Here is a 27,175-nt window from a genome sequence, read left to right as displayed (position 1 = left end):
TTTATAATTTTTTATGGGTATTTAAACTAAGATTAACAAATTCTTAACACTATATTTTTTTAATATATTTATAATTATTAATTAATTTAATTTAAAATTATCTAAATTTAAATAATTTATTCTTAAATTAAAGATTATGAATTTTTTATTTTTAATATATTTTAATTAAATATTCAATTTTATTTTTTTAATTAAATATGTTTCGTCGAGACAATGGATGAATGACGTGACAAAAAAGACTCTGGATAGAAAATATATTTTTAAAAATTACTATTTTAAGAATTTATTTTTTAAAAAATATTAAAATAATAAATCAGTCCCATTGATATAATTATAAATATATTTAATTTAAGAAAAGAATAAATATAAAAATAATAAAAACATATATTTATCATATAAATTATTAAGATTTTTAAATATCACACCTAACTTACAAAATTAGTTTGAAAAAAAAAGTGGCTCACACTTTAAAATAATTGCTTTTAAATTTATAATTTTATTAGCAAATATTCTTTTTAGCGTCACATAATATACATAGTATAATTTTAATATACATTTTTAATATATTTGTAGTTGTTAATTAAGTTAATTAAAAATTATATAATTTTTTATTCTTAAATTTTATAATTTTCTATTTTTAATAAATTTTAATATAATATTAAAATATAATTTTTTTTCTTTTTTGTAACCAATTTTGTAAATTGAATCAGATCATCATGACACATGATATAATTATGTGAGTTTTGTCTCTAGGCAAAATTCACCAAATGAAGTTTGATAGTTTCATATTTGCTAAAGATGAAATAACAATTACAAAATTAAAACAAAAAAATATTTCATCGAAATAATATGCGAAACAGGTCTTGACGTGACAAAAAAAATTCCAGACAAAAAATATATTTTTAAAAAACATTATTTTAAAAATTTATTTTTTAAAAAATATTAAAAAAATAAATAAACCTAAAAAACGTGGGAGTGCGAGTTGGGGGTAATGGTCCGAAAACCATGCTACCCACCCATGAGTGGCAATGTAACGACTCCATTCCCCGCCATCATAGGGATATCACGTGACCTCATTATAACTTTTCTTTAATTGGAGTCGTTCCTGTTCTTCGTTCTGTGCTTCTTAATACTTTAACCAGTTGAACCATCTCGATCTTTTTAATTTAAAATAATTAAATAATAATATTATTTTAAAAATAAATATTCGAAATGACGCATGCAAGTGAAGTATATTAGGCTCTCTCACAACTTACGTTATAGATGACATCAAATCGAAAATTAGTATAAAAAAGATTTAAAAAATGGAGTTGGTCAAAGCCTCCAAGAATTGACGGCGTCAAAGTGGGGTTGGTCAAGCCACCCAAACTTGGCTTTTCATTGTTTGAATTAGTGTGTGGGGCATTAATATCCTATTATTAACCTCTTTTGATTGGTAGTGGAGAGCCCTCAAAGATCTAGCAATAACATCAATGGGTGTTATATCAAGATTCTTGTTATTTTCGTAATTACCTCTTCCTCCGCTATCGAATTTACTTCGTAATTTTCAAACGCGTCAATGTTGCCCTATAACTTTATTATATACAGGTACATTCGGTAAAATGGGCCCACCTGAATCCGCTCAATAATACCAATTTTTATTTTAAATTAAATCGATTTTTAGTTCCTTTTTAAACATTATTTTTGTAAATGTAAATTATATTTAAATATTTTAAATCTAATCTATTAAAGTCTATTTCTTGCTATAATGGGTAAACCCATTTTGGCTTAAGTAAATATGAACAATTTGCTTAAACCAAAAAAATTAGTTTAAGCTAATTTTGCTTAAAAAAATTTTAGCAATGTAGGAAAAGGAAAGTGAAAAGTTGAGTATAGAAAAAAAGAAGAAGAGATAAGTATTAGGTAGGGTCACAATGAGAAGAGGAAGAGAAGAGTTAGATATGATGTTGAAGGAAAAGAGAATTAGAAGGAAAAAAAAAAGAGTTAGATATAAAAAAAAGAAGGCTAAATATGGAGATTAAAAGGGGTTGAATATGGAAGTTGAGAAGGAAATGTTAAGTTTAAGGAGAAGGAAAAGAAAAGATTGAGTGAAAATTAAAGTTTTTTTGTCTATTTTCCACTTAAGTCTATCATTTTCGTTTAAGCCTCTTTTTTTCTGCTTAAGCTATTTGTTTTATAAAAATTAGTTCAAGTCATTTTGTCATGATTTTAAGCGAAATTAACTCATTATTGCTTAAACGAATTGAAATCACTTAAATGAAAAATAAACTGGAGGTCCACTTCTTGCATAAACTAGAGACATTTCAGATCCCAAGTTTAGTTAACGTAGAACTTTGAAGTACAAAGATTTAAGTGTTAGTGTTTTTGTATAAAAATTGTAATTTTTAAAATATAAAATAAAATTTTATTTATAAACAAATTTTGAACTATTTTTTCTATGTAAATTCCTTTTTCAACTTCTTTAAACACATTCTTTCAAATTATTGGTAACTGTTTTTTCAAATTTATTTTTATATTTTTGACATATTTTTCTTATATCTTGATTATCTTTGTTACTTTAGTCATGAATTTAGATTCTTGAAATATTTAAACTTTTTTTAAAATAAAATAACTTTTGACAAATTTTGAAAAAATCAAATAAAATTTTTCTTTTTTAACCAATTTTATTGCTCAATATGATTTGCTACCTCAAAATATTTATGCTTTCAACATTTTTTTTCTAATTTGTTGACATGCTGGTGAGACAATGAGTCTCTCTAATTATTGAAGGGGTCCCTCGTGCATTTCAATTAATAATGGACTAGTCTGTTAAAATATATATTAAAAGTATGCTTTTAGAATATTCTATATGAAAAAAGTCAAATAATTGTATTATATCTTCTGGATTTATTATGAGTTCTTTATTTCGTCAAATGTAACCGATAAATATCAAGTACTGGTAAACATTATATATATATGCTGATGTCCTTATTATTATTTTTAGTTGAACACACTTTGAGTATATTTCTGACTAGTGGAATTAGGTGTGACTTGGGGTATAATTAATTACATGCGCCTTAGATTAGTTAGATTATTTTCTTCCCAAGAAAATGATAGATTTTTCAATATTATGTAATTATTTTTAGTTATCAACATAAATTGTAATTTATACAAGTTTGAGATATTCTTCACTTTAGATATGCTCATGTACTTATCAAGATTACTTTTTAATTTGTAACACACATAAGCAGCATGTGGATTGGGTCAACTTTGTTTATTATTGACCCAAGACTCAATTCGTACTTGATCATTTCCTTTTTTGGTATTCAAATAGATTTGTTTAATCGAATTAACTCACTCATTTTTCAACAAGTTGAATTAAGTTAATAAAGTTAATTGAGTTTGTCCAATCCATGAACCCACGTCAACCTTAGAACAAGAGGACAATATCGAGAGAAAACAGTCTAACCAAGGCATTCAGAGAATAATGGAGAATTGACTTTGGGTTGGATTAGCTAAGAAGGAAAATGTTACATATAAGTGGCAAAATTGTTTGGCAGATTAAAAAATATGTATAAAGGTTGTTGAATAATTTGCTTAGCTAATTAACACCTTGATCTGCACACAAGTGAATATCAAAATTGGCCTTGCATTTAAAATCCTATCATGGAACCAATTTTAAGGTGTTGGTGAAGTCATTGTTGTAGGTATTATAATTACAACATTTGCTTAGTCAAATATTGCAATAAAGTTGCCCCAAGAGAAATGCTTGGGAAACTATTCCAACCATGAACGATTGGATTCTTCCTCCAGCAAGTCCTCTAACATAGTTTCCCTAATCTTATGCAACTAAAATTTCTCTTCTAGTTAATGCTTGCATGTTATCCTTATCGTACGCTAGCTCTTTAATGCTGTCAATTTTAACCACTGTTAACGCTTTTTTTTTTTACAAGAGAAGGAAATTTATTAACGGAGTATAAATATGAATCTAACTTATACGAAGAAAGGCTAGGTGAAGCCAACAAAAAATTATAGCAATTAGAAATCAGGGGTCAACTATGAAAGCTAAAAATTTAAACATAAAAAGGAGATGAACACCGATCACAAAACAAACACCTGTCAAATCTCAAACAAGCCATAAGGATTATATTGTTGTAAACCTAAATAGCTTCTAAAACTATGTTCACTGCTGCAGGAAATAACATTTGCAATGCATAATTGTCACTAATTATTGATGCATTTATTGTATGTTAATATATTGAGTAAAAACCGAAAATGGGCCCAAAAATATTTATTTGACTCAATTTAGTTCCTAAAAAAATAAGTTATCAAATACTTTCTGAAAATTATTTTCACCAGCAAGTTAGTCTCTTTATTTGTTAACATTACTTGTTTAACTTGATAAAATTAACTAATTTTTTTAGGACTTAACTGGCTCTAATAGTTTTTTCGAGACTAATTTAATTTTAAAAATAAGCTTTTAAAAAATTATTTACAAGATGAAAATTACTATTGTCATCTCAACGAATTAACAGATTACATAAACATTTTTAAGTTAAATAGGAGTATTTTAATGGATGAACTAACTTTTCTCACATAAATTTTTTTTAAAAGATTATTTGGTAAGATTTTTTTAGGACTAAACTTTGTTTAATAAATGTTTTTAAAGATAAAGTTGAATGTTTATAAAATTAAAGTGTATTTGTATACATAACTTATTATTTCAGTGTTAATTAAATATTTTTTAAATTAAACCTAAATCATAAATTTAACGATAAAATTTATTGAAATAAAATAATTATTTTAATAAATTATAAAAAATATTAAAATAAGTAAAAAATAATTTATGAGATTTATTTTTATAAACTATAATGATTTTCCTTGTATAGAATTTAGAATTAGAGAAATGAAATAATGATTCAATCCTCTTAAGGATGGAATCCCCATTCAAACGAAATTAGATGTCGAGTAAAGAACTGAAGACATTAAGTTTAAAGGTATTGTAGAGTTGTCATGTCCAGTTATTTTTTTCCCCCAACTGATATTTATAGTCTTTTAACCTTAGTTACCTTCACATTTCTTAGTTTTTGCAATTTCCTTGAGTCTCATTAGTTATTATTAGTTTTGGTGGCCAACTTTTCCTTCTTTTTTCCGCATCAAAGCATAGTTTTTAGTCGACATTTGAACACTATTCTCTTTTTTTGCTAATATTTTTTTTCTTCTAATGAACACTATTCTCTTTTCAAAGTAAGAGATTCCTAAAATTGTTATAATTTTTTTCAATAAAATCTTTTTCATACACACAGTTTATACTTTAATATTCTATCAATGTACTAAGAGATTCAACTATCTATCAGCTAAATCTATCGTATGTGTTAGGCTTTGTTAGTGGCTTTTACTCACTCCAACATGCTTCGGCTTCGGCTTCATATTTATTATTTGTAACTAATTAAATTCACACATTTTACGTTATACACTAAAAAGAATTGTTTATATGTGATGGTTAAATTTATCAAATAATTGACAGTTATAAAACTGACGTTAAACTTAACAACACAAAATTAAATTTGTTGTTTTAAATTGTCACAAAATATTAAAATTTGTAGTAGTTATTTATTGATAGTTTTAAACCACAACTAAATTTTGAAATTCAAATATCTGACTAGGCAGCTAAATTTTGAAATTTGTGACAATTTTATAGTGGCGGTTTTGAATTGTGCTAAATTTTGAAATTCTAATACCAGATTGCTGCATAAAGTTCCACCACCCAATTTAAATTTTAGCTTCTACACTTTTATTCTATTCTTTTGCATCTTTACTTTTTTTTTCTTTTTTTATTTAGGTTCACATTCCATTATTTTTTAACATCACAACATATATATTTGATAATTTATAGTGTAGGTTGTTGAAGAAGAGTCATGGAAAGGATAATAGATTATTAACAAAAATTGATTGTCACATTTAAATAAGACACTTTGATGATAGTGACAGTGGAATTTAACGAAGAGTTAGGAGTGAATGGTAATATTGTATTTCGCTGACAGTGGAACTAAGTAGTTTGTTGGTAATTATTCATAACTGTCATTAATAAACTAACGCCAATTAACGCATTTCTTGTAGTGATATCTTGAAATAACTTAAAATACCAATATCGAACTTTTAATATTAAACTTAATTAAATGAATCACAAAATTTTATACTATCATTTTTTTTTACTAAAAAGAATACGATTTGAAAATAAATAAACTCGCTTTATAGATATATCTTAATTAAGAATTTAAATAATATATATTATAAATATCAATAAAATAGATATACTTACATGAAAATTTGCACAATATATTAATAAATATGTGTGAAATTTAATATAGAAAAAAATAGAAATAAGTTGTAATAGTGTAGTTTATAATATTATGATAAGTTTGACTTGTAATAATATTTTTTTTAATAACAGTATACTAAATGTCAATAAAATATAATATTTAATTATATTAAATATCATTCTTAGAAGTAGTTCATTATAAATTACTTATATAAATTAGATTAATAATCTTTTAAAATATATTTTTAATTTTTTTTGAAATTGTAACGAATTAGAGTATTTTTTTTATTTTGATTTTACCTTTAATAAAGTGTTGATGATAAAAAATAATAATAAAATAATTTTATAATTAAAAAAAAAGCATAATTGTGTTTATTTCTTCTTTCTACGTTTAATTTTTCTAACTATTAATGATTTCTTAACAATTTTTAAGGCCCTCAACCTAAACCATACCTAAGAGAATCCGTACAGTATCGAAGTGAAAGCTGGGTTGGGCCGCGGGCCCTGACTGGGCAGGGCTAGACACAGAATTGGGCTGGACTAAGCCAGAAAGTTATTTGCCGAAAGAATCTGTGGGTAAGTATAGTTTTTCTCGTTCGACCAAAAATAAGTAAATTTCCTCTCTTTAAAGTACTAATTTCTTTGTTGACTGAAAAAAATATACAAATTTATTTATTAGATCATTTTCAAAGATTCTTAATATTATTTTTAATACAAATTACTCATTTTTTTTTCTTTGTAATTTATCCAAAGTGATTTTTTTCAGTTCTCTCTCTCAATTTTTTTTATCTATAAAAATACATTTTATTTTATTTATTTATTTCTCTATTTCACTTCTAGTCCAATCAGACTAGTAGGGTAACTTCATTTTTTTTTTCACCTCAATTTTTTTTTATCTTTACGACTCACATTATTTATAACATGTGTTATTCATCTTTTTTCTCTTTTTATTTCTCCGACTGGGTATGTATACATATAATAAGTGCATACAAACCATTTTCTAATTCTGTTGAATAAAAAGCTCCAAAAAGGAGTGATTTTAGTAGAATTCGAACACGTGGCTCCAAAGATAAATAAAATATAAATTTATCCCCGCCAATTCATAGAATCAATTTTCATTCGGATCATGCAACACAGAATTTAAGCATATATGAGTAATGGATAGACTCTTTAAGGAGATACAAGTAAGATTTTATCTATTATTAATTTAAAGTTATTTATATTTAAAAATACTTTAATTCATCTTAAAAATAAATATTAAAAGTAAATAGAAGTCTCACTTTCTTATTTTACATATTTTTTTACTTTACAAAAATTAGATCCATGAATTATATCCTAGTTTTCAACGGTGTTAAAAACCAACGTAACGGGCGCATAGTCACATAAATCAAAGTTGTTAAATCTAAACTCAATGCGGAAGTTTTTAATTCAGCAGAATGTTCACTATCACCACACACATGCACATGCACAATCTGTTTCCTTCTACTACTATCCAAGAATTCAATTTCTTGCCAGGTTATTATAAACACTAAGAAGCTCCGTCAATTTATATATCAATTTGAAAATGGGAAGATTCCTATCTTGTCCAAAATCATTCATATTTGGACTTTGATTTTACATACTACTATGCTTAATATTTAGTCGGTACTTTGAAAATTTTGGTCATTTTTTTATTTTCTCATCTTCAATTCTGGATATTGCTTCTCTCCTTCTTTAATTCCATTCACAAACCGAATTGCCATGATTCATTATTTAGAGAAATTTAGGATTACATCTTGAGAGCTATTTTTGGTGACAATTATAGCTGGAATATTGTAAGCTTCATGCAAGGGGTTAGTACAGGACCTTATTTTAAAGCTGAAAATTTGATTGGTAGAAAAACAATATATAAATTCTATGATACATGAGATGGCCTTAAGCCTCAGAGGTCATTGGCATGCCATAAATGAAAGTTAATTCTACAATGCTTATACATAAATTGGAAACATTATGTTACACATTTTAACCTACAGCTTCCAGTGACCAGAAGTGAAGAGTAAGACTGAGAATGATCCAACAGCTGAAAGTAGTAACCAGATAAAACCAAAGCAAACCTTAAACAAAATAGGCTTGGAAATAAATTAACCATTTTTCTTTCAAAACTGCTAAGCATTCTCTGTTCCAATTAATAATATATCAACTAACAAGCTCTGGGTATCACCACCATTAAACATAAACCATATTTGCAAAAAATATATTATAATGCTCGAGGAAAAAGTGGAAAGTGAAAATCTCCAATAGTACATATTGCAATGATGTTAAAACTGAGTGTCATGACAGACTTCTCTCTTTATTCATGCCACAGTATCAAGAATCTCCAGTGTATAGAACAGGTGATCTTATTCATTCATGTGCATTTTGTAAAAATATGGTATACGTGCAGTGGTTCTTTTGTACAATGAATACAAGAATACAATGAGAAGACCATTTTCTGCCACAATAGGTACTCTGGTGGGAAAAACTGGGATTGCTATCAAAACAAAAAAGGAAGAAAAAGGAGAAAATTTGGTAGTGCAATGACTTGCTACTCCTTAGCTTCATGGAGATATATAAAAACTACCTATGATGGTGGAAAGGCCTCCACTTTCTGAAATTAAACTCTGTCAACTGGGGAGAGGGGTGGAATTGGATTATAATATAAAGGTGCTTTCCCTTGAAGTTCTTTGCTGTTCTTGGAACTGAATTTCTTATTGATCTCTTCTTCCATGGTATTCATTTCCAAGGAACTTGGTAGTTTCTGGCTGCTTAAAACTGAGACAGAAATGAAGAATGCCTGTAAATGATTGATTGTTGAACTGAATTCAACTGAGTAGAGTCCATCCTTCAAAGGCACCAAAGTGAATAGAGGTGTGTTCTGCTCAGCTCCTTCCTGAAAGTTATAGCATAGATAACGTTAACTGGGTTATCCACAGTATTTATAATTATGGGTGGGCTTGGTTACTCTGCTTAATTAACTACCTATTCAATACACTCTTTTTACACGAGGATTTATGTAAGCTTACTGAATTAAGGTGAAAACAACTTATTTGATAAACTATACCAAGAAACTGATTGAAATAAGTTTAAAAGATCTTACGAGAATCATATCTGTAAGTTATCCATAAACTCTTCCAAATGTACACTGTATATAATCATGGCCTCGGTAATCAAAGTAAAAACATACCTGAACAAAAAGTTGAAATCTCTCAAGGTAAGATGTTGAACTCCTTGGAATATTTGAAATGAGGTTTTGGTTAGAGAGAACAAGCAGTTTGCAACCAACGTCCCAACCTCCACAATCACACAATCCACCCAATTTCCATCTATGGATCAATGGTGAAGGTTCTCCTGCGGTTGGTGAACTATGAACACCACCTGGAAGTATAACTATGACGTTACCATCTATATCATTTTCTTGAGAGCTGCAAATGCATCTTTCATTTTGCAAGCACTTTAAGCATCCCTTCTTATGCAACCCTTCATGACTTATGTTTTCACAAGGGATCTCAATAACAACAGATGCAAGTTCCTTGCTCTTGATGAACTTCGGTGATCCTTGATCTGGCTGGTCAATTTCAACCCCCATTAGGACATATTCTTTCACCACACTCTCTCTCTTGGGGTTCTTCTGCTTTCTTGTTTCAGTCATTTTAGAGCTAGAAACCTTCATCTGACCAACAATATTGTACACATATCCACAGTTTTTTTCCTTACTCCGTTGACTCATCCATTTACCATTCTTTTTCTTGATTTCGTTAACAAGGTAGAATGTAAAACAGCAGTCTACATCATTCTTCGCGGATGATGCTAAACTCTTCATGGTAGCAGCAAGAACCTTTCTTTCATTGTTGAGCACAAATTTAAACAAAGGTAGTCCATTTTTTATTGTTAGCTGCAAAATGGCTTGAATTGGTGATTCACTTCTCTTTTCATCAGGCAGATTATCCGTCCTCAAGCTGATTGAATGCATGCTTCCTTTTGGGGTAACACAGTGTTCATCTGAATGGTGTATGTTTGATGCCTTATGCTTCAATATGGGGTCTAATAACCTCAAATAGGGACTGGACCTGGTTCTTTTATGACCATTTACCTTATCTTTGCTAAGATTATCCAAAAAAGCAGAAGATTCAGATGTCACTAGACCAGAATTTGCACTAACATACATGGAGCTAAGTTTTGGAATGGTAGACCCTTCCTTGAAACTGAAACTTCTTCCAATGCGACTTAAACTTAAGCTAAGCCAACGATGGGATGAGGAATTCTGAGCTATCATCTCAGCAGTTTCATGATCCTGTGATTTATTTAAATTACTGAAAGCACATTGATTTTTTTGATTGACATCTAACACATCTTTTTCAATGGAAGTATCTTCTGCTTGGAGACTAGACATCTTATTTAAGAAAGCTGGCTTCTTAGATACAACCGAGGAATGATCAATATCTAGGTCAGTATTGAAACTATGTTGCATTGTTTCTGAGGAAGAAGCAAGCTCTGTTACAGAAGGAAGTACACCTGAATGTGGAACTTTGGAATATAAATCTTTAGTGTAATCCTCCTCTTGAAGGGAAACATATGATGAACTACTCCGGCTTGATTCTGAAAAGTCTTCATCAGATGAAGTTCTTGATTGAGAATGCTGAAAATAATCTTCAGAACTCGATTGAAGAACTCTTTGGGGACGAAGCAGCACAATGTTACTAGGCATCCTATGGTTGTGTTTATGACCAACATCAATATCTGACTCCTGCCACTGATCCATCTTTTTCTTGGCTTCAATGCTTCTGGAACTCATTTTCTTCTGAGAATCAAATGAGACACCTTTACTTTTTGATTCTAATGATGGAAGTCCCTTATCAGAACTAGACTCTAGATTTCTCTCCTTATTCTTGAGGCTATGCTGTTGCAAACCCTCCATTCTCCCCTTAGCTTCGACATCATGCCTGGACTTTGATACAAAATTTCCAACCACTGAAGATATTTCATCGTAGTCATTCCTTTTCACCCTTTGAAGTGATGTATCTGACTGAGTTTTGCCACGGGGCTCAAATTCCCTGGGTGTGTTTCTGTGTTCATCTCTAATTGTTCTTGCTTTAGCTTCAGAATATTGATATTTGACATTCTGAGAAGACCCTTTGGAACTTTTAGGAAGACCTTCTTTATAAGATGCCTTGATTCTTGAAGAACTCAAATCTTTTCTACCATCAAAATTTTTATTATGGCCACTAACAGTGGTAGATGATGTGGTGGCTGCCCTTGATGATGATGATGATGATTCTTCACTTCCATTGAATGGTGTGAAACTACTAGCTACAGCCCTGATATGAGTTTGCTTGCTCTTCCACTTTTCAAGCTGTGACCAATCTAGAACCCCAACATTTAAAGCCTTCCCTTGAATGCTTTCTCCACTATCAGAACGCTTGAGAAAAGATGGCAAATTAGACATATACTTGACAAGTTCATCAGGTTGACTTGAACTTTCCCTTGCACTCTCCCTGTGATGAACCTTTCCTACTACATCGTGCTTTGCTTTATGACAAGGATCACTGTTTTGTGGATCAACATTATTAGACTTTGATTTCAACTTATCAAGATCCCTTGGATATGGACTGTGTTGAGGCAAATCAGAACTATCCTTAGCTGTCTTTGACCTGCTTTGCCGTTTTGAACTTTTATTTATGAGATTTAAGCCGAATCCCATGTCATCAGAGGTTTTCAGCAATTCATTCTTGGTCATATCAGAATGGCATGGCATAATATATACTCAGAATTCACTTTGAAGTATCACTCATCCACTTGTGATTCAGAGGATTTACTCCGCTAGATCTGGAAATGGATACATTTAAATCGGTTAAGTTATTTATAAATTAAAAATCAAAAATCAAAAATATGTTGCAAATATTAGAATTCCGAACAAAGAGGATTTTCAAAAGGAACTTTGATGGCATCTAAATGCAATTCAACAAAAGAAGGCAACTGCTATCAAATCACATTTCACAACACAACAATGGTATGAATAGACAAGCAGCAGAACAAGCTTCGCACACTACAGTTTCTATATCAGCCACTTTTAAATAGGTATTTTTGAAAAAAAAAAAAAGAAATAGAATCAAGAAGTTGCGTGTGTTAAAAACATGGAGACAAAAATTCAAGCCCTGAATATGCAACAGTTATAGCTTGCTTTATTTTTTTCTGTGGTAAGAAAAACAAATATCTGTTTCTAGAAACTTAGAATTAGGAATTTGATTTTGACATTGTTTATGATGAATTATGACAGAAAGCCACATGAAAGGGAACTAATTGAATTTATTGTGGAAAAATAAATGCATATAGACTTGACCAAAACATCCACGTCCTAATTCAGTGAACAAAAACGATAGATATCAACCATTCCCTACTCTCAGAAACAGAAAACAGTGTAATCATTTGCCCCAAACATTAACCAAAAATATGTGGCTTCTGAATTTGATGCTAATTAATTACACATAAATTTACATCAACATCATGGAATAACCTTTGCTCTGAACCCAAAACACAACACAAACGCACCAAAACAAAGAACCATGAAGTAACATGGGCTAATAGTTATGTAACACTTGGACTGTGACATGCGTGAGACCATCAAATTGAAAACAGAACATTCAAATTTATAAATGAAAAGAAAATTATTCTCGTTTAGCTGCAGAGAAAAAGTTACAAAAAGATGCAATACCAAAAATTATAAACACCCTCTTCCTGAACATTCAAGAGCAGCAAACAAAAGCCAATTTTCCGATAAAATGAAGAAACCAAAAACAATGATAACAGTTTTCCTTTCAACTCAAGATACATTTTTTTTTCTTCAGAAAAAGAAAAAAAAATACCCAGAAGAAGGTAATGGAAAAATGCAGCATCCAACTGAATCTCAAAGTTATTTGAAGAACTTACCAACCCAGAAAACCAAAAAGAACAAAAGAAGGAAAATTGAAAAGAAGAGTGGGAAATCCACGTGGGTATGTTATGGCGGCAAAGTGAGAGAGGAACAGGTTTCGTAGATCCCGAGGAAGATCCGAAAGGTGATTGGGTGAGGAATTTAATGCAGGTGGTAGGTTGGAATCAAAGCTAAGAAGTAGAATGAATGGTAGAAGCACTGTGCAAGGCAAGGGATGAATGTTTTACATATTGTTCATCATCAGCATCAGCATCAGCATCAGCATCAACATCAACGCTTCTCTTGCTTCAACGTATTGGTATTTAATACATGTACGCGTTTTCTTCATTATGAAACACAGAGAGAAACTATGTAACACGGAGTGAGAGAGTGTCTGGTTTGGTTGGGGTCCACTGTGTGGGTCCCATGGGAACTTGTTTCGCTTTCACGGTTGCCTACGTTTGAGAACTGGGCCCCTCCCTATATATATATATATATATATATATATATATATATATCATGAAAAACGAGTAATGTTGTTATATAATTAAATAATATAATAGAGTTTGATTTTATCTTGTTTTGAAATTTATATCATGTTGGTGTATTGTAATCTAAACAAATTTATAGTAGCAATTAAATCTAAGTAAGAGTTATTTTACATATAAATGTTGAAATAATTATTATAAAATTTAATAATTTTAATTAAATAAAATCCATAATTGGATAATATTGTAAATGTATTTTAATTAAATTTAACATAATATAGAAGAAAAATAAAATTATGAAACTATAAAACTGGTAAAGTATAAAACAAGTAAGTTTAGGTATACTAACGGGTAGAAATATAAAATATTGTAGATATTTTATATTGTAGATAAATTATAAAATATAAAAAAGTCAATATAATACTTAGTTCAAGGGAATAGTCAATAACGGGTAGAAAGAAATGTTGAGCAAAATTTTTATTTTATATTTCTTTAATGGTGTCTTATTTATATAGGTTTAATATTGTTATCTTTTCATTTTGGATCATGCGAAAATTTAATTAGTTTAATTTAATTAATTTTTTTTTTATAATTTAGTAAATGTATACATGTACTCAATTTTTAAAATATTTATATTATTATTTTTATTTAAAATATTTACAAATTAAATCAATTACATATTTTCTTCTCAAAATTTATTAACAAAAGTATCAATTCTTACTTAAATAAAATAACTCAAAACATTTTCTTTTCAAATTAAAGCATCACATTGTATAATTTGTTTTATATTTTCATAAAAATTTTGAAAATTTTAGGTTTAAGGAATACATCGATAATTTGTTCTTGCACATGTTTGAGGTGTTTAGGGTGAATAAGGGGAGATTAAGTCCATACCTATTGGAGAAGGCAATTGCTTAATACTTACTACTCGTATTGACTAACCATTTCAAAATTATGTTGGCCTACTACACCTATTTGATTTGTTTTTCCTAATTTTTCTTTATTGGTTGTTATGAATGATGAATAACTTAGTAGGGGTATCATATTGTTGTAGTTTTCGTTTTCGTTTTTTCGAATTTTCTGAAATGCTCTATTGTCTTGCATTTCTTTTTCTTATATGATATGAAAATCTCATCATCATTGGCCACATGCCCACGGCATTAGAAATTAAAAGTAACATTCCTAAGAAATGAAAAGTAGCCATAACTTGCACGGGTATCAATCATCGAGGTGCAGTAAAAGGAGTGGGGTACCACGGTTTTGTAGGGCATGAATATATTTTATGGAAATTTTCCTTTGTCAAAATGTTAGATGAATGTATTATGAAAATGTTTCTGGCCCATTGATGATCATGAACCATTCCTTAGAAGAAATTAATTCAACAAGTATGGAGGTTGGGATTCAATATCTAAAGATTCATAACATGAACATGAACATATGCACTTGAAGCTAGAGAGCAATTAGGTTTTGAATCATGTCCTTGAAAGGGCCTAAACTACTATCACCATATACAATATCAACTATCCTTACATCGAGGACAGACAAGATTCAACAATCCTTAAGTCACTAAATACCTAGTACTGGGATCAACCTCGTCTTCCAATAGCATCACTGACCCATACAACATGCAATTATCCAACACCAGATTAAGAAAAAGACCCTAAACCTATGGTCATACAAATCCAATTGGTACATATCAATTTTAAATATAATGATGATAATGAACAATTTATTTTAATATCGATATAGGTTTGGGCACACTTCATGCAAATAATAGTAAAGAATTATTTAAATTCTTTTAGTGCAAATCACAAATATTCTTTATCAGGAATGATTCTTTTGTACTAATTATTTCTTATATACAAATTTATTAAGAAGTTTACTCAAAATTGGCACGTGAACTCCCAGTCCCGTTCAAGAGGAGGGTGAAGAGCAACAGATGATTGGTGAGAATGAAATTTGAGTAAGATGCAGAAACATTGAGAAGTTGTGGTGTTGGTGATCCGAAACCATGTGTGCAATTTTAAATGTTGATGAATGCTGCCCTACCACTTCATGAAATCATATTGTCTGCCACTGCCACATCGCCCTCATCCAATTCTGTTATTTATGATTTGCCCTTTTCTCTACTCTATATTTCACATTATCTCTGAATCAGACCTCGGAAATTAAGGGTCAGAAATAGAGAAGCGTTAGCATATTTCCATAGAGGAGATTACATTAGATTTGTATGCTAACCATGCTTATACGCTTTGGACAAAATGCACCCAACAGGACCAACATATATAACTCCAACCAAACCATATGGAGTCTGCAATATCTTCATCAAATCAATTAGAAAATTTCCCTTGAAAAATATATATATATATATATATATATATTATTATTGCTTACAATAAAAGCTTGCTTTCTGCATAATGCTTATCCATATCTATAATTTGTAATTAAGTAAGAGATAAGTGATTCAAAAAAATAAAATGTATTGTAAGAAATGTAAGTTAATCTTATTTCTAATCTCAAATTTTTCCCATCTTATCTCTACCAAGTCAAACCTCAAAACCTATAATTATTTTTAAAATAAACAAAATATTCATCTTTAACGAGAATATTTTCTGGCTCACAACGTTATAGAAGGTTGAAATGATGCTAGTTAGTTAAATATTATCTGTATAGGTTATATGATTGTGACCGAAAAATGAATTGAAAAGGGTATGAAGGCAGGTCTAATTAAAATGGTTTATGGGATACTAATCAGAATAAAAGGGTGTCCATTCAAGAGGAGCAGAGAGCTGGCTGCATCACTAAGTTACGGAAGATGCTGACATCTTTGCCCTTTTTATGTTGGGCTATGCTTATCTACAAGTGGGGGTCTTATCGTAATAAAAGACCAGCTAGAATATATACTTGATATGTTGTTGAGAGATACAAGCTTTATCTGAAAAATTCAACTAAAATCTCATAATATATACTCGATATTTTAGTTAAAAGCTTACAAATAACTAATTGATTCACATAAAATTAGATGTATAATTTATTGAAATGTGTTAAATAAGTATAAAGAAAAGTTAAGGTTATTTTCTGCGAGATAAGTCATTTAAAATTTAAAGATAAAAAACATTAAAAAAATAAAAATATATCTAATAAATTGAATATTATTTAAAGTAATTTTTTATAAGTTAAATTTTAAAAGTCATAGCCTTCACCAAAGTTAGTTTGAATAGTTTTTTTAGGTTGAAACACTTAGCCTTTATTTGCAAGTTCAATTGAAGGGAGAAAGGGAGGGAAAAAAAGAAGGCTTTTAGGAGTTTTTGTTTGGTTGAGAATTTTATAAATAAGGGGAGAATTTTGGAGATTGTTAGATGCTCTTCAAAATCTTTTTCTTTTGTATTTTTTGAGTTTTCTTATTTTGAAAAGTTTTAACATTAAAAAAGCTTAACCTTCATTTTTTTTTTCCTCTTTCTTACTTCTCAAATTATTTTTTATTTCTCCGTTCAAACTTTCATACAAAATCTTAATGTTGTTGAGGTTGGGTGAAAGTTTATTATATCATATCTTACAAATTATTAATTTTTTTTGGTCAACTTAATTTTTCTAATTTAAAATTATAACTTGGCACTAACACTTAAAACGAGCCGGCATTATTTAAGAAAACTGGGAGATTGGTTGGGCTTTAAACATATCTATGCCTAATTTTTAGTTTATTATGGGCCTGTGGAAATTGGTTATAGCCTTTTCAATTTTTAGTTTATTACGGTAGCATTGGGGCATGCATTGATAGGCCTTAGAACCAGAATCTACAGATGCTGAGACCAGTCGATAAAATAAAATTCTGAGACCAAAATTTGATTTTGCATTAATATCAATTTGTTTTTGAAGTGAATATTACAGATTTGTTAACTAATAGAGAAAGCAATATTCGTTTTCTTTCGCGTTATATAGGAAAATTCAGTTTAGTATGTATTGATAAATGTTCATTATAAAAAAAATCATTTAGTACTAATTTAATGTTAGATTAGCCATGACTAGTATAATTTTTTTAACAAAATTTAAACTTAGTATGGATCATGTTATGAGTTTTATACTAATAATATGATAAATGATACGAACAAATAGTTTTATTGGTAAAACTATTAATATATAATATAATGCATCATTTCTTATATCACTCTTCAAAGTCTATATTAATAATTTTTTTGTTTGATAGGGATTATATTGGCACTTGAGAATACTTATTTGCTAATAAATAAAATTTGTTTATATGAAAATATTAATAATTGTATATTTAAACATTATTATCATCATCGTCTAAAGAATATTTATGATTTCAAAATTACTTTTTTCATTTGATTTTTTAAATATTCTTTATCAATTTTAAAAGAAATAATAATAATTTTTTTTCAACGAGGAGATGGTAATTGGATAAGATTGTATGGGGTTGATGGATAAGGCTGTAGATAGGTTCGAAAGACACGGTGAGCGGATGAGGCCCTGGTACTCCGGTTGTGTTACGTTATTTTTTATTGGGCCTTTTCTATTTCCACCTCAATATTCAAATATAAAAGATATTGGTATCAAATATAATATTATATAATTATTTTTAGTTTCCATTTATTTATCTTTGTATGCATACGTATTTTAAGATAAATATAAATGAAAAAATTTTGTCTTATCTTGTTTTATAATTGATAAAACATTATTAAGAAAAAAAAAATGAACATGTGTTATAGGATAGGTTCACACTAAGAGGCTTAGGTGTTGCCAAATAGCGTTGACAAGTTCATATGTGAGAATTGAAATATTTAATTTTAGATTTATTTAAGTAAAAATAAAATTTACATTTTTTTTCTCTTAGCTCCTGCTCTTCTTCTCTCCTCCCTTGCCTGTGCCATTGTTGCTAGCTCTATTTTTGTTCTCTTTCTTTCTCACCCAACTTGAAATTGATTTTGGAGCATAAAATGTTCAATATTTTAAATGGTTGATTTAATATTTTATTGAATGGTTGAAACTACGTTATGATCTATTAAAAGGGTAAGAAAATAAAATATTAAATTAATAGTTATTTTAATAAATTTATAATTATTGAATCGAAATCAGTGAACAACATTAATCTATTATTGAAGAGTTGCTGTCAAATTAAAGCCATATTTAGAATATTCATTAAAATATTGAGCACCTAAACCATCACCATAAAAATATGCATGGTGATCATAATCAAATCGCATTCTTCAACAGGAAAGTGGTGACTGAAGAGGATAGCGGTGAGAGTGGTTCAAGAATGTTGGGTTAAACCAATTTTTAGAGTAGGGTTTCTTGAATCAATTGCAGTTCTTGACAAATAGGTCAATGATAGAGATAGAGAATTTAGTCGTTTGCTGAAACACAAACACACCATCAACATTAGCATTTCATAAACAGAGATAGACATAACAAAAGAAATGGAGTAAAAGTAGTGCTTGAACATGACAAACAAATCAAACTATTCCTCTCCGGTGGTCAATGTTAGCACCTTACATGTCGTTAATTATTTACCCATGTTACCTTCACTTTAAATTTTGAGTTGTGTGAATTAAGAGCACAATAAATAATAAATTTTTTTAACTTCAGTCTGACAGAAGATAAGCAACTAATAATAATAAAATTTTATTAAAAAATATTTATTATATTTTTATAACTTCAATATAATAATTATGTATTTTTTTATAAAAAAAATTTTATTTGTGGATGTTTAAACTTAATTAAAAGACTGAAGTTAACAAAATTTATAAATAATTAATAATAATAAAATTTTATTAAAAATAATTTTTTTTATATTTTTATAATTTTAACATAGTAAATATGTTATTTTTTTAATAATTCTTTTTATCTATGTATTCTCAAACTTAACTCTAAGAAACAAAAATAACAAAACTCTTAATCATTTTAAATTATTTTTTATTCCAAAACAATCGAATATTGTTAGTTATACAACATTATATTTTTCGTAGGAGAGAGTTCCAAACAGATGTGTGATTGCCTTAGGATATGAGTAAGAAAATTTTATTATGATAGAAGAATTGTGGAGAAGATAGTTAGGGTTTTAACTTTTAATGAAAGAGCGGACACAAGTGTTTATCATATCGTATGCGTGAGATCTCAAAGATGACGTGTGTGTGAAATTTGTTCACACTTTTCACTCTAGTTATTAATATTTGAAAAATGAGATTAAGAGCAACTTTTTAGATATTTTTATATTTATTTTATAATTAGTATTGAAATTTTATTTTAATATTTTATGATAATTTCCAATGTTAATTTTTTATTGAATATATTTTTTTAAGTTAAAACTTTAATTTTAGTCATAAAAAATATTACTAAATATACTTAAAGAATTTGGTGGAGGTTGCAGTAGAAAAATATTATGAACGATAAAGTTGAGTGAAACTCACAGTCTTTTGAGACGGAAAAAATATTACGATTCAACTATGAGTGAAACCTCTATTTCATTGCATTTAATACACTATAATTATAAAAACAATTTTTTTTTCCGTCAGTGTATTTCTTTATAATGATATGATTAACTAAAAATTGTTATATGTCATTTTTATCAAATTTAATTATTATTAGTGATAAAATTTGTTGAATTTTAAAAATATAATAAATAACATAAAAAATAATTTAGAAAGATTAAAATTAAAATTTCATAAAATTGGATATAATCATGAAAAAAGTTTTTTTATACTATTAAGAAGAAATATCTTTAAATGTTTATTTATTTTACAGATATATTTTTAAATGTATTTATATAAAAATAAAAAAATTATATCATATACATTATTAATTTTTAATAATACAAATAATATAAGTAATGCAATCATTGTCGCTCATGAATTTGATAATGTGGTCCTCGGAAGAGTGAGTACATAGTAGATGCTTTACAAGTACACTCCTTCATACAACTTGCAGTACAAACTAAATAGAACATTATTTTATTCTAATATATCTTTAAGATATAATATATATATATATATATATATATATATATATATATATAATAACTCTTACTGTAATTATATGATTTAGTATATTAATAATATTACATTTATAATTAAAATTTATTATTTTTGTTTTTATTTATTTATATATCGAGAGAAAAAATTACATAGAAAAAATATAATTATTGTTAAAATTACTTGTTAATTTTATTGATTTACTTTTTTAATAGTTTTTATTAACTCTTAGACTCAAAATTCTATAAATATTTTTAAAAAATAAAAAGTATTAATAGAAGAATAATAATAAATATTATTTCAAAATGTTAAATAAATAAAAATAAGAATAAAAAACTTATTTTCTTTAAATAAAATAAGTATTATAAAACTAATATTATTTGTTAATTTTTATTAATTTTTAAATATGTTAAAAAATTTAATAATTAATTTTCACACAAAGAAAAGTGTCCAGTACTGATGTGCAGTACAAACAGGGCTATATAAATATAAAAAAGCAATGGCAACAGATATGCGGAATACAGTACAACATTTGTGCCGTATCTGACTTGAGGTGGGATATTTCTTTAGGACTATGGTTTGGACGAGCCACAACAAAATGCACAAAGAAGGAAGAAGCTAATTTATGGGTAATGCGATTCAGAGCTGGGCATGATTTAATTGTATGAGGTATGTCAAACTCAGAAACTCTTTATGTTGTCATAACTCTTTCCAAACAATTTTGGCCAGCTTCAAGTCCAAAATCCAGCAGAAGTTGTCTCTTGTCCAATCCATGGTTTTAAAGGGATGAACCCCTCAATGGTTTTTGGTTTATGCGAGATTTCAGAATCAATAAGCTATATGCCTTACAATAAGGTATGCTTAATTTCATGGCAGCAGCTAATTTATATACCAACCTTATGCTATATTTACCATTTTCTAAAAAAGTTATTTTAGGTATTTTTTTCAATTATAACACGGTTGTTAGAATTATAATTTCCCGAAGAGAATTCAAGTCATTCACATAAATTTTTGGGCCATTTGAAGCACACAAAGATAAAATTCAACTTTTAGAAAATCTGGTCGCTGCAACTTCACTGTTTTGTATCTGGATTTTTTCCGGGTTTACGTAGGATTCTACATCTAGTTTTAGTTTTACTTAAACAAATTTGCTTAAACAAATTGTTAAAAATTATGATGAACTTGTACAAATAAGTGATGAAATTGTTCAATGACTCAAATAAACTAAATTTATGTATTGTAAATTTTTTATTAAAAAAATTTGTTCAAAATTGATGTCACTTCATGACTCCTTTCATTATATCCAAAAGTCAAACCAACTAAGGTGAAGGCTTTGTAGTGTTTTAGCATCAAACAATGTTGACATGTTTCATGAAATTTTGAGAATGCTCCAAACTCACTCTAAAGATCATTTGAATTTCAATTACACCTTTTTTTCCCCTCATTATCCACAATATTTTTTTTTCTTCTCTTTTTTTCTTAATTTTTCATGTCATTTATTTTTTTTCCTCATTCTCTTCCTTGGCTGCCTTTACGATATTGTTTTCTTTTTTCACCTTGTTCCTGTCTTGTGGAACAGAACAGAAATCATGTTCAATGTCACTACCTCTCTCTTTCTTTGCAAAATTCATTTTCTTGGAGCCCCTTCGTTTGTTTCCCTTCATTGCCAATGGATTTCACACAATTTGAAAGATCAAAATTTAAAAATTTTGTTTAAGCAAATTTATTAACCAAAATTTTTTAATTGAGCAAATTTAATTTATTTAAATAAAAATAAAATTAGATATCCAGTTCTTTAGCAAATTAAAGAAAAAAAATGATCAAATTTTTTTAGTTATAAAAATAGTAAAAATTAAATAATATTAAATAATCTTTATATTCTTTAGATACAATAATAAATAAATAAATAAATGTTTAATTATATTTTTAGTCTCTATAAACGTTAATCATTTTATAATAAATTTTATAAATTTTTTTATTAAGATTTAGTCCATATAAAATTAAAAAATTAAAATTTAATTTATGCCATCTCTGAGTAAAAAATGTCAACTGAACATTTTTATGTAAAGTCATATAACATGGTATATTATTTATTTTTTATTATTTAATATTATATAATTACAAATAAATTTTATATAATTACATAAAATCTCTTTTTTAACTTTTTTTTCTCATTTTCCGCAGTCCCTCGCTCACCTCCCCACAATCCTCTTCCAGTAATTTTTCCCCACTCTCACCCCTCCTCACAACCCATTAATTGCATAACAGTGAGGTATAATAGAGAGAGAAGCTATCCTAAGAAATGAAAAGAGTAAAATGGGTAGTACCGGTTTGGACTTTTGTAACAACAGTTTTGAAGAAGGTGGAAAGTGAGGATTGGAGAGGTTTTGAGAATTTGTAATCTTAACGGAAGAATGAATAATTGAGTCGGTGGAGGGTTTGAGATTGGGAGTAAATGGTGGAGTCATGAAGGCCATATTTCTAAATTGAAGGTGGCTAGTAAAGAACACTGTAGAGGATGATGCCGCAAGACCACGTGGTTGCCTTACAACCATCATAGCTGCAATGGTGGAGGATCTCTGGCACGGTTTATGTCAACGTGTCCTGTGTGATGTGGAGGAAGCCGTTCTTGAGCTGCTCCGACTTCAGCCAAGAGGCTAAAGTCAAAGACCCAAATCCAAAAATCAATTACTTAGATCCAGATAAAAAAACTCAACTACTCCGAAAAAAAAAATTAGACCCAGATCCAAAAATCCCACAAAAAATTTCATACCCAAAGTTTATCCAAAACAAAAAGGAAAAACACATTATTAAAATTAGAAGAACAACAATAAAAATGAAAACTTTGAAATCAAACTTGAGAGAATGACACAGAGAGAAGAAGAGAGGATCAACTTATCACATACGGGGTTGAATAGGGAAAAGGGGGTTGCTAGTGCCGATAGAATTGGTAGGATTTGATTAGATCTGAGGAAAACTTAGGTAGATAAGGAAAGAGTGAAGAAATTTTGTGATAAAGAAAACTGAGGATGTAGCATCAGAGAAAAAATTCACAATTAGGGCACAAACTGAGTTATGTGTTGTTCCTTAAGCAAGACCTCAATGTTGGCATCAATGATGGTGTAGAGTCTGGCAAAGGCATCATCACCTGAGACAAACAATGATCTATTGTTAAATGGATAGAGCGAAAAGGATGGTGATTAATATTTTTGAGATAGAGAAAATGGAGAAGAAGATAGAGAAAAATATAGTATTAAGGATGCAAAGAGGTCATAGATGAAGTAACAACACATATGCAGATGCAGGAAAGCAAATAATTACACACCTCTTCCTCCTCCTCCACTAGCTCCACCACTACTAGTTTTCAGCTCCATGCATCAGTCCTCTGATTCAAGGAGGTCGTAGATGGAGCAACAACATATGCAGATGCAGGAGAGCAAGCAGTTACACACCTCTTTCTCCTCTTCCACCAGCTCCAATACCACTAGTTTTTAGTTCCATGTATCATTTCTCGACTCTTTGTCAATTAATAACAGTGCTCCTTCGGATGATGATTGTACATATTATATTATTCCTAATGGATACTTGTATTTTCTTTTTAACATTATTTATTTGAATGTTTTTGTTTTCATTTGTAATGACATTTAAATTTTATATTTTATAAATCTTTTTTAAATTTTTAGATTTAATTTTGTAGTTTTTATTATGTTTATAAATTATGATAATCAGTAACATATAGAAATAACTATGTATTAAACAAAAAATAACAACAATAGTAAAATATATCACAGATATATTACAGACAGAATCTGTCTATAAGTACGGATTTTGAAATCCGTCTATAATTTTTTATTGATAATGATATTATAGACAGTTTCTGTCTGTCTATAAATTCGTCTGTAATGATTTAAAAATTTGTCTGTAAATTTTTTATATATGCAGGTTTTGTAATAGTGATATAATATCATTTCTACTAAATATATAATGATGAGTTGAATATGAATTTTTCATGCTATAACTCAATCTGTTGGCAATGTTGCACAGAAGTTATTGTATTGATGAGGTTGAATTTGAGGGTTTCTTACGAACTTTCAAAAAGAGAATTTATATCTACTAATTAGATATCAAAATTTTTAATAAGAAAATCATATGCAAAACTCATACTTGTTGACAATGATAACGCGAACTAGTTTTATGTAGTTGTTTTAAGTTCAAAACTAGATTCTTAAGCTAGAATACTATCATGCTAGTTCAATTATATTAAATTCATCAATTCCCTCTCCTTCCTTCTCTCTCTTTAATTGGTCATATTCAAGTTATCATCTTAGCACAACACATTTTCCTTTGTTTGCATCCTTACTTAGGCCCAACCCTTATGGTAGTTTAGGAGCGTGGTCGCCCAAGGCCCAGACTTAAAAAAGGTTTAAAGTAAAAATTGTATTATACTTTCACGTGAGAAAAAAAAAATTCAGCTCTTAATTGCAATTTATAGTTGAAAAAAATAAAAAAAACAAAGAAGCCTTCAAGTTCTTGCACCTTATTTGCCATAAATGTTGTCAACTCTTTAACTTCTCAAAACTCAAAACTTCCTCTAATTCTCAAATTCTATTTTTCTTAACATTAAAGCTCATAAAGAATTTTAATTTTTTAAAAAAAATTAATTAGTTCTCAACATTAAACCTTTTCTATTTTCTCATAATCATGACAATAAGAAAAATTTTTTACAAGTTAAAAAGGGCCAATTTACTATTTCGCTTAGAGCCTCAATTTATTATTTCACCTAAAATTCCAAAAGGTCAAAAACGGATTTGTCTCTACTTGCCACCAAACATTTGTGAATCTTTGAGTAAATATATATATATATATATATATATATATATATATATATATATATATATATATATAAAAACAAGTTGAAGTTGATCATAGTAGCTAAGAGTCTTAATTATGTCCTGAGTTGTCACCTTAGAGAAACCATCTTCCCTTGAGACAGTTTAAGGTTGTGGAAAAAAATTGATTTTCATAATTAACTTTTCATATAAGAAAGATATTTATTTACTTTCACATCTTTTATCATTTTTTTTATTATTATATTACTTGTCATATGTGTGTATATATTATTTAAATAATATTTTTTTTTAAATTTAGTTTTTAATTAAACAAAAAATAATCCCTAATTTAGATAAGCAAATAAAAATTAATTTTTGTCTTTAACTTGCGATACTAGTAAAATTTTAACTCATCTCTAACATGTCAAGTACTCGATCAAATTATTTTAATCAACATATAATTATAATTTTTTGAATTAAGTCTTTTATTTTTTTCTTATTAATTTTTTTCTAAAGATAAATTTTTTTTTAAAATTTTAATAAAAAATATATCTTATAAAATACTTTTTGAAACTAATTTTAAGTGTATGGACTAATATATTATTTAAATTTAATTTTTAAAAAATATTATATAATAATTAAGATAGAAGTTTGTGACGTGACAACATTTAAACAAAATTTTGTTAATCAACTTAACACTTAGCAAATATAAGTTAACAAAAGACTAATTTATTTAATTGCTTAATTTGTTTGAGATTAAATTCTAAAAATAGTTTTTGGCCACTAATTCTATTGTGAAAATGTTTATAAAATTTTCTTTAAAATTAAAATATACTGTTTTATCTTATATTTCATTCACTTGTATTTTAAAATTCATTATTTTTAAGTTTTAAAATTATTTTTTATATAAATGTAAATTATTTTATTTATTTTAAATAATTATACGTATTCATGTTTGAATATTAAACATAATTTACGAGATATTTACTAACTAGCTGTAATGCATTGGATCAGACATATTAGACAACAAAGGTCGTTTAGGGAGAACCCACCACGCAATTATTCAATTTATTCATCTTTAACAAATTAGTAAGTTGTTCATACATTATATGTAATTTTAAATTTAATAAAATTTATAAATAAAAATAAATTAAAAATAACAAATTAAAGAAATAAAATTCTTAAAATTTAAAAAATAAATTACTAAACCTAAGAAATATTATTTTTATTTATATAAAAATTTAAAAGTTAAATTAAATTTAAGATTGATTAAGATTAAAATAATATTAAAATGTAGTTTATCTAAAATTATCCATTTTCAATTCGATTTGATATTAAAATTGAAAATTAAAATGAAGTTAATATCAAAATATAAAGAAAAAATAAAATTAAAAGGTCATTGAAAAGGTTACATAATTTAACGAAGATGAGAATGCTCCTAAAATTAGTTCTATTAAAAAAAATAGAATCTAATGTTTATAGCAGAACAGTAGTTTTTTTGTTCAATTTTCAAATGGGATGGAAAAGGGATTTATGCTATATTAGCTTAAAGATTACAGCAAGAACCAGCTTCATATTCTGATGGGAATATTAACGCACCCACACCTGTAATCTTCCTGTGGCTTAATGATAAATTTAAGTTTATA

General features: G+C 27.9%; 2 protein-coding genes across 3 annotated transcripts; one reads left to right on the top strand and one right to left on the bottom strand.

The window, feature by feature from the left end:
* Nucleotides 1–8,509: 8,509 nt before the first annotated feature.
* LOC113861426 lies at nt 8,510–13,577 on the bottom strand. Of its 2 annotated transcripts, none has more exons than XM_027494228.1 (3): nt 13,244–13,577; nt 9,504–12,142; nt 8,510–9,209 (listed from the first exon to the last, which is right to left on the bottom strand). In XM_027494228.1, exons 2-3 carry the CDS (start codon nt 12,069–12,071, stop codon nt 8,934–8,936), a joined length of 2,844 nt encoding a protein of 947 aa, XP_027350029.1. In that variant the 5' UTR covers nt 12,072–12,142; nt 13,244–13,577; the 3' UTR covers nt 8,510–8,933. The 2 variants fall into 2 exon arrangements, with proteins under 2 accessions (XP_027350029.1, XP_027350030.1); XM_027494229.1 differs by having other exon boundaries at nt 8,598–9,209; nt 13,475–13,572.
* On the top strand, nt 13,201–23,920 carry LOC113862416. Its single transcript, XM_027495503.1, has 4 exons — nt 13,201–13,341; nt 21,210–21,329; nt 21,430–21,555; nt 22,885–23,920. The coding sequence occupies exons 1-4, from the start codon at nt 13,201–13,203 to the stop codon at nt 22,918–22,920; spliced, it is 423 nt and encodes a 140-aa protein (XP_027351304.1). The 3' UTR covers nt 22,921–23,920.
* Nucleotides 23,921–27,175: the final 3,255 nt, after the last annotated feature.

The sequence above is a fragment of the Abrus precatorius genome, unplaced genomic scaffold, assembly GCF_003935025.1.
Source record: "Abrus precatorius isolate BTA unplaced genomic scaffold, Abrus_2018 Scaffold3, whole genome shotgun sequence".
In the NCBI taxonomy this organism is placed as follows: Eukaryota; Viridiplantae; Streptophyta; class Magnoliopsida; order Fabales; family Fabaceae; genus Abrus; species Abrus precatorius.
This window is presented reverse-complemented; position numbering and strand designations above follow the sequence as displayed.

Excerpts from the sequence above, each read along its gene's own strand:
- LOC113862416 (XM_027495503.1), top strand. The coding sequence starts at position 13,201 with ATGCAGCATCCAACTGAATCTCAAAGTTATTTGAAGAACTTACCAACC. Across the intron at positions 13,342-21,209 it reads GCAAAGTGAGAGAGGAACAG|ATATGCGGAATACAGTACAA; the intron begins GTTTCGTAGATC and ends CAATGGCAACAG. Across the intron at positions 21,556-22,884 it reads GCTATATGCCTTACAATAAG|TCCCTCGCTCACCTCCCCAC; the intron begins GTATGCTTAATT and ends CATTTTCCGCAG.
- LOC113861426 (XM_027494228.1), bottom strand. The coding sequence starts at position 12,071 with ATGCCATGCCATTCTGATATGACCAAGAATGAATTGCTGAAAACCTCT. Across the intron at positions 9,210-9,503 it reads GATTTCAACTTTTTGTTCAG|GAAGGAGCTGAGCAGAACAC; the intron begins GTATGTTTTTAC and ends TATAACTTTCAG.